Source organism: Coregonus lavaretus (assembly GCF_964263955.1).
Source record: "Coregonus lavaretus genome assembly, chromosome: 33".
Taxonomy (NCBI): Eukaryota; Metazoa; Chordata; class Actinopteri; order Salmoniformes; family Salmonidae; genus Coregonus; species Coregonus lavaretus.
The window spans coordinates 23568179-23581228 of NC_140020.1; the positions used below are offsets into that span (position 1 = coordinate 23568179).

At 47.3% G+C, this 13050-nt stretch overlaps 1 protein-coding gene across 2 annotated transcripts in view; it reads left to right on the forward strand.

The window, feature by feature from the left end:
• Positions 1–12042, forward strand: part of btbd7 (BTB (POZ) domain containing 7) — a 123312-nt gene extending 111270 nt beyond the window's left edge. Inside the window, exons 4-11 of one of the 2 annotated variants that reach the window (XM_084151168.1) lie at positions 2421–2496; positions 3278–3387; positions 4310–4360; positions 5167–5310; positions 5619–5808; positions 7685–7863; positions 9914–10357; positions 10600–12042. In XM_084151168.1, coding sequence (XP_084007294.1) covers positions 2421–2496; positions 3278–3387; positions 4310–4360; positions 5167–5310; positions 5619–5808; positions 7685–7863; positions 9914–10357; positions 10600–11253 — 1848 coding nt within the window. In that variant the 3' untranslated portion in view covers positions 11254–12042. Of the gene's footprint in view, positions 1–2420; positions 2497–3277; positions 3439–4309; positions 4361–5166; positions 5311–5618; positions 5809–7684; positions 7864–9913; positions 10358–10599 lie in introns of both variants that reach the window. The other variant, XM_084151167.1, reaches the window with a different exon arrangement.
• The last annotated feature ends 1008 nt before the right edge of the window (positions 12043–13050 follow it).

A 13050-nucleotide genomic window follows, 5' to 3' on the forward strand; every position in this document is an offset into this window, starting at 1 on the left:
AAATTACTACATATCATGTCTCAAAATCGATATCCATCTTACCTCTGTTGTTTTATGTCCTCCGGAAATGAGAAGAAAGCTTATTTTAATTTTATTACCACTTTTTTTCTCTGGCCTCCATTGATTTAGTTACCCTAATCTTAGCCATCCTACTGGGTAAAAACTCCAGTAATCTTTGAACGGAATATGATAGAGATATGAGGTTTGGACCATTGGTTTTCTTATAGGAGTATCTACACAATTAACCATTAACATTTTACCCATTGGTCAGAAGACGCATTTTTGATTGGCACCCTACCACTGGAGTGAGAAGCTGCTGATAATATAGAGCCATTTATTTTGTTTACAAGCAACGCCACATTCGAGCGATACGCGCGCATCCTTGCACCAAAAAGCTCTGTTGCAGGATAGGTAACGCTGATGTCGTGACCTTGAGAAACTTAAGTGAATGAGTGATGTACATGAAAACACTCAAGACTGATGGCTATAGCCATGTTCAACGAGTATGTTATTATTCTGGCTTTATCTAGCTCTGTTTGTAATATTTTACCTTGCCTTGCTGGCTTGCTAACTTGCTAGGTAATCATTTTCTGACATCTGTGATGTTGTAGACAATAACCATTTGATTACGCGTTAACTTGTACAAGCTGCATTTGAAGTCGGAGTATACTGTATCCACTCCCATGTAAACAAATATTTTTCTGATTCAAACTGCTTTCTGATTCAAACTTTTCATGACAAGGCCGGGAAATGGGTCTATAGATGAAGGGGGTGGAATGGTCATCATCAGAGAGGAGACCGGTATGGTGACTTGGCAGGAGAGGGGGTGTGTCCAGAGGGTAATTAGGGAGTTGGTGGAATTGGCATGATCCTTCAGAACACTCTCGCTTCCTCCCTTCCACCTCCCCCTTTCTCTCCTCTCCCTCTCTCGATCTCTTATTAGTGCCAGTGTATCATGATTGAGCTTGTGTCTGTGGTGACCATTACATTCTGTACTGTACTGTAGATGTTTAGGGCTTAACGAGTACCTGACGGGCTTCTGCTTCATTGCTGCGAAATTGATATGCATTTGAGCTCTTTGGAAATAGACTGGATATGAGGGGGGATTTGCTTGTATGAGTTGATGATGATAGATAATATTAGGACTGGTTAGTGGTTGTGTGCTGTTAGACAAGGCTGTTTTATGAGGGATCTTTGTGGTATAGAAATAGGCTAACTGTTTGAAGACTGGTTTATGAGGACCTTGGACGGCATTTCACTCTTCTAAACGCACACAAGCAGAGTGCCAAGTAACCGCAATGCAACACATTTCCACACTGTTTTTAATCTGCAGTTTTAATCACCACCTTCACAGACAAGGGAAGTTTTGAGATGTAGGCTAGCCTACAGAAAGCTCTGCAGGTAGTGCCTGGGGGCGTTTAGAGGATAATGTCATGTCACCCTTGGAAGACTAGGCTGTTCGTGTGAAGAAGATTAAGCTGGGGTGTATTTATTATTGCACAACTGACCGTTGCAAACCTTAACAAAGCACTTTTCAACAAAAATTAGAGTTTCTATTGGACAAATTAGGGTACGTCCCTCCCGATTTTGTTCCGTTTGGTTCCTAGTGAATACACCCCAGGCTGCGTAGGGACCTGCCAGGCCTCGGAGCAGCAGCCTTGACTGGTGCTGGGAGAGCTTCCAGCATCTAACATCCCCAAATTCCCAGCCAAACGGTCAATGATGAGCAGTGTCCGCCACAGGTGTCCCTGGCTCCGTGTTACATTCAAACACATACACACATGCAGGAGAAGAATCCTCAAGGATACACGAAGACACAGACACACAGAGGTATGCGTACGCGGAGAGACGCACTCGGGAAAGCACATATAGTAAGGCATTACACATTTTCCGAGACATGCACGCATATAGGCTAGCTTACACTTTAATTCTCTCACTTTCACACATTACAAAAAAACATGCATAAGTTCATAGTACATAAATAAACATGCACACACACTATCGCACACACGGTGCATGCCCACGCACAGCAATGGTTTGGACAATTATCTGCCTGGAGGTCAAAGCCATGGCATCAAAGACAAACCGTTTGCCCTCTGTCACCCACATCAAAGCTGAAACACTTCACTCAAAGCAACAGACACGGGCAGATCATTTAATTCCCAAAGAGGATTTAGAACAAACACAGAGAGCTCACATCCTGGTAACTTTCCTGGTCCACAACGAGAGGCAGACTGACTCTCATTCATTTTCTACAGATCCAAAACACATGACATTACAGGGAGACTTCAAGCAGACAAGTCTTATAGTGGGTCATCTTCCTGAACTAAGAAAAGTGTGTTTTCGTTGCAAAACGTTATGGTACGATGTGAATACACGCGTCATCTCCCATGGCTTCTAATTATTGTCTCGGTTCACAGGCTAGCGAGCAGGACATCCTCAAGTATCTCATCAAGTGGGGAGAGCACCAGCTCATCAAGAGGATGGCTGACCGAGGTGAGATACCCATTCCTCCCTCCCTTCCTCCCTCTCTACATAGTGCACTACTTTTGACTAGAGCCTTATGGGCCCTGGTCAAAAGTAGTGTACTACATAGGGTGCCATTTGGGACACAGTCACAGTCAGATGAGAGTTTGGCCCAATCGGAGAACAGGGATGCCATGCTCACTCCTTCTCTACACCTTCATTTGTCGTTCAAGATGAACAGTCTATTTTGGGTGCAGCTAGGTATTTTGTTGGGAAGATTCTTCAATGGAAATTGGAAAACCATAGCTCTTTCCGAAAGGGGGGGTTCTTTTGGCGCGTAAAAACCAGTTACTCCAGATACACGAAAAATACAGCAGGCCCGAACTCAAAAAGTAGTTTGAAGGAGCTTATGTCATTTTCCAGTGTCTTAAAATACTTTGTTTGTACAGAGGGATGGATCATACACATGTTTTGGCTAAGAGCCCTCTTCAGAGTGTATGATTAATCCCTTGTGCAGATAAAAGAAAAAGTAAGATTTTGATTGTGAACCTTTTTGTGAAGAAGAATGTGTGTGTATGAAAATATATACCTTACTGCAGGAGTAAGCAACTCGATTTAGCCGAGGGCCGGTACATAATTATAATCGTTTTTACACAGCAAATTGACCACAAGTAAGACCAAATAGATTAGGCGGCATTTTCCTGTGGCAAAAACGGCTGCGCTGTGAACTAATGCACTGCAACGTTCTAAATAACGGGAGCTCCCGATTGCATTGCGTGTGTGCCTTACTGTGTGTGTGATCCATCCTCAGAGCCCAACCTCCTAAGTGGCACGGCCCACAGCGTGAACAAGCGGGGGGTGAAGAGGAGAGACCTGGACCTGGAGGAGCTCAAGGAGATCCTGTCCCCTCTGCTACCCTTCGTCCGCACCGAACACATACTGCCCCCCCACAGCGAGGTCCTCTACGACACAGTGAGTGTGTGTGTGTGTGTCCGCACCGAACACATACTGCCCCCCCACAGCGAGGTCCTCTACGACACAGTGAGTGTGTGTGTGTGTGAAAGAGAGTGTGTGTGTGTCCGCACCGAACACATACTGCCCCCCCACAGCGAGGTCCTCTACGACACAGTGAGTGTGTGTGTGTGTGAAAGAGAGTGTGTGTGTGTCCGCACCGAACACATACTGCCCCCCCACAGCGAGGTCCTCTACGACACAGTGAGTGTGTGTGTGTGTGAAAGAGAGTGTGTGTGTGTCCGCACCGAACACATACTGCCCCCGCACAGCGAGGTCCTCTACGACACAGTGAGTGTGTGTGTGTGTGAAAGAGTGTGTGTGTGTCCGCACCGAACACATACTGCCCCCCCCACAGCGAGGTCCTCTACGACACAGTGAGTGTGTGTGTGTGAAAGAGAGTGTGTGTGTGTCCGCACCGAACACATACTGCCCCCCCACAGCGAGGTCCTCTACGACACAGTGAGTGTGTGTGTGTGAAAGAGAGTGTGTGTGTGTCCGCACCGAACACATACTGCCCCCCCACAGCGAGGTCCTCTACGACACAGTGAGTGTGTGTGTGTGAAAGAGAGTGTGTGTGTCCGCACCGAACACATACTGCCCCCCCACAGCGAGGTCCTCTACGACACAGTGAGTGTGTGTGTGTGAAAGAGAGTGTGTGTGTCCGCACCGAACACATACTGCCCCCCCACAGCGAGGTCCTCTACGACACAGTGAGTGTGTGTGTGTGAAAGAGAGTGTGTGTGTGTCCGCACCGAACACATACTGCCCCCCCACAGCGAGGTCCTCTACGACACAGTGAGTGTGTGTGTGTGAAAGAGAGTGTGTGTGTGTCCGCACCGAACACATACTGCCCCCCCACAGCGAGGTCCTCTACGACACAGTGAGTGTGTGTGTGTGTGTGAAAGAGAGTGTGTGTGTGTCCGCACCGAACACATACTGCCCCCCCCCAACAGCGAGGTCCTCTCCGACATGGTGTAATGTCTTGATTCTCTGTGGTCATCCCATGGCACTTATCGCAAGAGTTGGGGTGTCCTGGCTTAATTCCTAATCTGGCATACTCTCCTGGCCACCTAATCATCCCCAGCTTTCAGTTGGTTCATTCATTCCCTTAATTCTCCCTGCAACTCTTCCCCAGGTCGTTGCTGTAAAGAGAATGGCCCCATAGGGCTCTGGTCACTATATAGGGAAGAGGGTGCCATTTGGGACACAGTCAATGTGTTCTCAATCAACGTACCTGGTAAAATACGGGTTAATAAATAAATAAATCATGTTTTCCCAGGCAAACATAGTCATCCTTCATATGCAGGGGCAGACGGAATCTGTGGGGAATTTGTTTTTTTTACCAACGTTTTCGTTGTAGTCCTTTTGGTTTCGTAGATCAAATGTTATGCACTATATACTGTAAGTGTCTTGCTGCAGTATTTTTGTTGCCAATCTGTTTTCGGTCTGTGAAGCCAGCAGGATCAGTCTGGCTGTAGTGTATGTTGCATTCCTCCATTTAACATGCCCCTCTCCTTTACACTTTCCTGCTCTCTTTCCCTTCTCACTTTCCTGCTCTCTTTCCCTTCTCACTCTCCCTCGTTTCCCCACACCTCCTCTCTCTTTCTGCCTCTCCTCTCTCACTCTTTTTTCGCTCTCTTCTCTTCTCTCTCCTTTCCTTTCCCTTCCCACTCCACCCCCTCCCAGATGAAGAGGGGTCTGATCAGCACCCCTCCCTCAGACATGCTGCCAACGGCGGAGGGTGGAAAGGCCAACTCTTGGCTGAGGCAAAAGAGTGCCGGCATCTACGTGCGACCCCGCCTCTTCTCGCCCTACGTGGAGGAGGCCAAGGTTGGGACAACACCACACAACAGAACCACTACGTGCACACACACACACACACACACACACACTGTTTGTACATCACAACATTACCAATGGTGGGCATCATCACATCTAAGATACAAGGGGTGAATTGAAATTACCCATGCTATTGTCCATTATTGTCTATGAGGATTCATTACAATTCACCTTCGGAATTGACTGAATTGAAAACTGAATTGACCCCAACCCTTTGTTTCTCTCTCACTCACTCACTCACTCACTCACTCACCCTCACACACACACTCTAACCCCCCTGTTGTTGTGCTGTTTGTCAGTCTGTGCTAGATGAGATAATGGTGGAGCAGACGGACCTGGTGCGGCTGCGCATGGTCCGCATGTCCAACGTGCCCGACACCCTTTACATGGTGAACAATGCTGTGCCACAGTGCTGTCACATGATCAACCACCAGCAAATCGGTGGCAGCCAGACGACCCCACCCTCAGTGGTGGCCAATGAGATACCAGGTGGGTGGAGCAGCAAAGCTAGCTTTCTTCCAGCTTTCCAAAATGAAAATGGTCAAAACGATGCTGTAGATTTTTTGTCATTTTGTAGCTCTTATCTAGAGTGTCTTACAGTCAGTTCTTCCTGAAAAGATACAAATGCAATTGTAACAAGGAAGAAATGGTGTTGAGCAAGCGGCTATGACAAACATAACTTCACTGAATAAACCCGCCCCTACCAATTTGCAGTCTTCCTACAAACTCCAATGGTCCACAGAAGGATGTAGGAGATCTCATGAAAATGTGGTGCAGGTCAATGTTGACCCTTAAGTACTGATCTAAAGTCTGTTTCTGAGTTTTATTCCGTAACGTTTCAGTGTAGGTTTGTGAATGATGAACGGAAGCTGAACCTGTGCTTAAGGCGCAACTTCTACCCGTAGGCAAACAATAAGTTAGGACTCTGTTATGGCTATTCCTCTTCCATACAAGAAAAGAGAGAGACTTCCCCTCCTCCATCTATCCTCATCCTTCCGACAAGTGATGAACCTCTTTGTTTTCTTATCTCAATGCCGATCCACTCAGTACCCAACGAAGAGGTGGCTATGCATTGCATACATTGTTAACCTCGACCAAACTGCCCTGACAGGGCCTCAAGTTCTCAGTTAGCTCTTGATTTTATGATTTGATGGGTTTGGAAAGGCAAACCTTTGCTCTTGGCTGTGTCCTAAATGGCACCCTATTCCCTTTAATAGTGCACTAATTTTGACCAGAGCCAATAGAGCATTTTATTATAAGCACTGTGCTGTTTAATTCATGGTTATATTCTATATTCTATTATCTCAGACGAACAGTAGTTATTAGCATTATTGGCAGAGATGGGGCGACCTGCGAGATGACCCTTTCTCTCTTTCGGTCTCCCACACGCTCTCCATCCCTCTCATCATCCCGCCCTCTCTTTTTCTCCTACAGTTTTCTCTCATACCATAGAGAGATGACACACTCTTTCCCGCCTCCATCCCTTTATCTATCTGCTTTTCTTTTGTCTGCCCTACCTTTCTTTTTAGTGTGCTCCCCTTGGCCCTCCACCATTGGCCCTGCTTTCTCCTCTCCTACTCGTTCTCCCTACTGACTTTCTCTCTCACCCCCATCCAGTTCAATAACAACGTTACTAATTCCCTCAGGAATGGCTAACCCTACAAATAGCACTGTTGGGAGATTTGGAAAGCCATAGTCAATCAATCAACAATATAATAATACTCTTGGTAAAAATATTGATCTTGAACTTACAATCTGTAGATACTACGTGATAAGAAAGGTTCAGAATTTATGTGAAACATCACAGTACATTTGAAAAATATATGGCACTTGGAAATCATAAGGGGGTGGTTTACGGAGATAAGTGGGATGGGCTGAGAGTAGCTGAGGGGTTGGATTAAAAGCTCATGATCTGTAATAGTTATGACTGAAAACACTATATATAATATATATTGGATATGTTTTAAGTACTATCTATCCAGATGTCGTGTATATCAAATAACTATATATTTGCTGTGTAACGGAACTACTGTGTAAAAAAAAGTGCCATGTATGTAAAATGAGTAGAATGTAACTTGTCCTCCGAAGACTGGATGGGCCAATAAAGAAGAAAATAAATTCCCTCAGGGACCATTTGAAAAGGCTACATATGATCCTGCACACACAATACACGCAATATTTACCATTATGTCATGATTTTATGTTGCAGGGTGGTCCCCAGCATGTAAAAGACTAATTTTGTTATTTATGTTTTTATTTCTATAAAGATTTGAACCTATGCCAACACTGTAGACATGTGCAGGAGGCAGTGGCATTACTGCTAGACCAACCAGGCCACTCAGTTATGCCACTCTCTTTCTCTCAGTTCCCAGGCTGGCGGTGGTGAAGGAGATGATCCGGAGGCTGCAGGACCTGCGTCACACGGACCAGGTACAGCGGGCGTACGCCCTAAACTGCGGCGAGGGTGCCACGGTGAGCTATGAGCTGCAGATCCGCGTGCTCCGCGAGTTCGGCCTGCCGGACGCCGCCGCAGAGCTATTGCAGGTGAGATGCCAATCAATCTTTTTTTTAATTCGATTTTTTTATGTTTTGTTGAACTTTGTAAAGCTGTAGGGTGGCACAAAAGAGCACAGATCAGTGTATAAAAATTATAATCTTCTGCATAATTAAGTGTTTTACTTTTCCTCAAAGATATGTGTTGTAAGGCAAATATTATTTCACCCGAATTTTGTAATCTGCATGATGCAGGTGATTTGTACTCCCGAGTGGCGCAGTGGTCTAAGGCACTGCATTGCAGTGCTAGCTGTGCCACTAGAGATCCTGGTTCGAATCCAGTCTCTGTCGTAGCCGGCCGCGACCGGGAGACCCATGGGGCGGTGCACAATTGGCCCAGCGTCGTCCAGGGTAGGGGAGGGAATGGCCGGCAGGGATGCAGCTCAGTTGGTAGAGCATGGCGTTTGCAACGCCAGGGTTGTGGGTTCGTTTCCCACGGGGGGCCAGTATGAAAAAAATATATAAAATGTATGCACTCACTAAATGTAAGTTGCTCTGGATAAGAGCGTCTGCTAAATGACTAAAATGTAATGCACGTGATCAATCGTCAGTTGCCGTATTTGGAGCTCGCATAGGATAATGTGCCTACTGCCATCTATTTTAAATATTATGGTTATTTTGCTCAATGCCATGTCCTCGTGCAATATTTCGCCCATAGTGTGAAAATGATATGATAGCAAAAGGATTCTCAACTACTTCATCCGTCTACAGAAGTGCCTGTGGCCATCCACAAAAAGAGATGCTTTGTACCCGACTCCCTTTTGGGTATATTGTGGTATATTCTAAGCATATTACTAATGCTTCAATATCCGACTTATACATGGTTTTACTGACATAAATGATCACCCTCTTTGAAAGCATTGAACTAGAATTTATAGAAATAGGATTGATTGAACAGTCCAAAAAGTGAGTATACTAAACATTAGGAACACCTTCCTAATATTGAGTTGCACCCCCCCACCTCCCCCCCAGAACAGCCTCAATTCGTAGGGGCATGGACTCTACAAGGTGTCGAAAGCCTTCCACAGGGATGCTGGCCCATGTTGACTCCAAAGCTTCCACAGTTGTGTCAAGTTGGCTGGATGTCCTTTGGGTGGTGGACCATTCTTGATACACATGGGAAACTAGAGAGTGAAAAACCCAGCAGCGTTGCAGTTCTTGACACACTCAAACCGGTGCGCCTGGCACCTACTACTACTATACCCCGTTCAAAGGCACTTAAATATTTTGTCTTGCCCATTCACCCTCTGAATGGCACACATACACAATCCATGTCTCAATTGTCTCAAGGCTATAAAAATCCTTCTTTAACCTGTCTCCTCCCCTTCATCCACATTGATTGAAGTGGACTTAACAATGGACATCAATAAGGGATCATAGCTTTCACCTGATCAGTCTTTCATGGAAAGAGCAGGTGTTCTAATGTTTTGTACACTCAGTGTATGTCAAACAATATGTAAGAAATATATATATCAATATCTAATGTCTAGGCAGTAATGGATCGGTTAACAACCTAAAGGATATGGTGAAGAGATTGTTTTCATGCAGTGTTGCTTTTAGTATGGCTGTGTTTTCCCTTTAATGCGCTGAAAGCCTCTGTCACCAGCGTGCCACTTTAATGACAAACGTCTCAGGAATTCTGGCTGGAGCACACCAGGCATTTTGTCCCCCCCATTACATTTTATTTAGCTTTCCATTGAGTGGTGACTGGGCCAAAGTTAACTCAAATGTTGAACTGAGAGCAGAGGAAATAATGAACGATTTTTTGACTTCCCACGGTTAGAATATGACTCGGTTTCAAATGGGGCGGCAGGTAGCTTAGTGGTTAAGAGCATTGTGCCAGTAACCGAAAGGTTGCTGGTTCTAATCCCCGAGCCGACTAGGTGAAAAATCGGTCGATGTGCCCTTGAGCAAGGCACTTAACCCTAATTGCTCATGTAAGTCGCTCTGGATAAGAGCGTCTGCTAAATGACAAAAAAAAATGGCTGTTCCTCCGCCATTTTCGACTAATTTGTTGTGTGCTGTGCTCCACCCCTCACAGAACCCTCACAAGTTCTTCCCGGAGGAGCGCTTTGGCGACGAGAGCCCCGTCCTAGCGCTGCGCCAGCCGTTGGGTGGCAGCCGTGGTGGAGGGCGTTGCCGGGTCAACAGCAGCCCAGTGGTGGAGAGCATGTTCACCGACCTGGAGGCCATGGCGGGCTTCCACCCGCCGCTGCCACCTCCCCCACCGCCTTACCACCCACCGGCCACACCCACTCACAATGCCCAGCTCAAAGCCAGTGGATGGAGGCCTGGCCGTGCCCCCAGCCAGCCGCCGTCACGCTCCTTCTCCTACCCCTGCAACCACAGCCTGCTCCACCACACAGCGAGCTCCTCCTCCAAGCACGGCAGCCCCGCCTACCCACCGGCTGCCAAGCCCCTGCCGCCGGACTGCACCAATCCCCAGGGAGGGGGGGTACGCACTCCGCATCAGGATAAACAAGGGGTAAGTAGAGGTCTACAGGACTTCAGAGCTGTAGTGTTCCCCTGAGATAGTGGTAATGACGGGGCCTACGTGGATAGTGAGAATATAGAGCTGGAATTGGGTGGGAATGTTGGAATGCCATTTTGATCCAGAGGAGTGTCCTGAGCTGTGTTGAAATGTAGGTGGCAACAATGCGTAAAGGGAAGAGAGGAAAGTGGGGCCTGGTTGCTATTGTCTTAAGGTTTGCTTGTTTGTTCCTGCAGAACGTGGTGCCGGTCATCAACGAGTTCATGCCGGACATTGCCATGGGCGTGTCGGCCATGACCCTGAAGGAGCGCCGCCTGCCCGAGGTCACCATGGAGGTGGAGCCTCACGACCCCCACCCTCACCCTTCCACGGCTCCTCCCGCTGTGCCCCACTGCCACCTGGGCCTGAGCCGCCACGGTCCGCACGCCTCACGTAAGAGGCACGCTGCCGAGCCCAAGCCCGAGGCCCAGGCGTCGGAGTATCCTGACTTGTATGAGTTTCCCGGGCGCCACGTGACCTCCTTCGCCGGGCCGGACCTCTACAGTCACAATCGAGTTCCTACAGGAGGGGGCCCAGTCCCTCCACAGTACTCCCCCGACGAACAGCAGCCAAACCCCTGCCGCGGCCCAGTCGGCACCCCACTCCGCCTGGATGTTCTGGAGCAACCCCCCCAGAGACTAGATCTGGCTCTGGCCATACAGAGTGGAGGAGGAGTGCAAGCAGCCGGGGCATCACACAACCCGAGAGGACGCGCCCGAACTGAAACAGACCTTACTTGCGGACTGGGACAGGCGCGGCACGCGGAACCTTACTCCGAGGAGGTGGTGGGGGCCAGGGACCGCAGGTCGCCCAACAAACCTGAGTACCCTTACAGGAAGTCTGCACTCTGACCCTCCGCAACAAAGACTGTCAGAGGCCTCGGGTTAGCTAAAATCATATAGACAGACTGGAAAAGGCAAGAGCGCTAAAGGACGGTTTGCTCTAGGGGGATTTGGGGTTGACGGCTTAGTGGTTAGCAGTGTCTCCGGTGACGGAGTGGTCATACTCATGCTCAGTTCAGGGCAAAGGCACTAAGCACACATAGTAGTCCCCCCCCTCCCCAGGCGAGCCCCAGGTGCTGCACCAACTAACGATGTGCGGCGGTCACAGTGCCTTCAGCACAGAGCCATGGTGGGGGATGAGGAGGAAAGGCTCGGTTTGGTTGAGAATTATCTGTCCAAATAGCCATTAGTCTCATGAATTAACATAATGGGTCCTAGCCCTTCCCATCTTCCAGATTGGATCCATGCTCAACTGTTTATCTTCCAATCACATTTATTATTCTCAAAATGAAAGTCTTGACTGGTCATTGAACGTGAATAAATCCTTCCCTTTCTTCCTAGTGTTTTGGATTTTGACAACGCACAGTCATCGTTTCATTTCCATTACACTCATTTCCTGCATCAGGATGAGGGTACTGTAGAGTTATATATTAATATTTTTGTCCCGGTATGCTTTCCTTAGAAATAAATGGAAAAATGCCCAGGCAATGAGTTGCAAACTCATTTCAGCAACCTGCCCATTACAAATAGCTCCTCCTTTTGAATAAGGAGGAATTGCAGTAATAGCTCTTGTAATCCTTTATGACCCACGGGCTGCATGTCAGTACGAGCAATTTAAGATTTGAGCAATAGCACAAAGAGGAGAAGAAAAAAACAAATTAAATCTTCATAACACTACCAATGTGGCTACAAGGCAGGAATAATAATTGCATAGCTGCTTTTATTAGAAGTGACTAGAAGCCATTCACTTTTCATACCCAAAGTTTCTGTGAGCGGTAGCCACTGCTCAGCGCTATCTCTTGGTCCTCTCCCACACTTACCCTTTGCAGATGTCCCTTTACCTTAACCGTACTGTAATGTTCAGTAGCCTGAGTGCTGGACACTGTAAGTCGTGTGAACCCTGGCTAGTATTCCAGACCACATTTCCCACTTTATTGATCTATTACTGTCGATTGGCCAGAACATGCATATACACCTGGTTTCCGGGGTCTAAATTCAATCTCAATAATTAAAAAGGAGGGATAGCACAATAGCAACAGCAAATAAAGGACTGAAGTAGAATATCCCTGCCTTAACCCTACAGCAATTTGTGGGGGTTTATCAAGATGCAGGCCCCATGACTGTGCCCCTCTGCCTTTTCAATAGCTCAGCAATGCCGGCGGCCATCTTGGATAAACTTCAACCAAACCAAAGCCCAGTTCCTCAATCCATTGACTCCCTGTCTCCCTCCATGGAGATCTGAACAAGACTGCTTTGGTCACCATCCTTACTTTGACGTACTGTACCCAACAACCAACGATTATGATGATGTCAATGGAGGTTTGTGGAAGGAGAATTAAAGGGGGGGGGGGGGGGGTGCGGTTAAATGGTTCCTCTTGAGGAATTTTGTATGTCTTGTCCACTGGGGGCAAAGACTTACTCACGAAACCAGCATAGCTTCAATTAAAACACACTCACTCATGGGTCCTCCCTTTCAATTCAGAATCTCAACACATTTTCCATCCCATTTTTCCATAGTCCCTGTTGCGGCGCATTGTCAGAACATTACATTGACTTGGGTTCACTGTAATTATCTTCCTTCTGTTAGCATCTCCTCGCACATGGAGAAATGAAATTGCTGTATTGTGCCCATACTATACTACCATT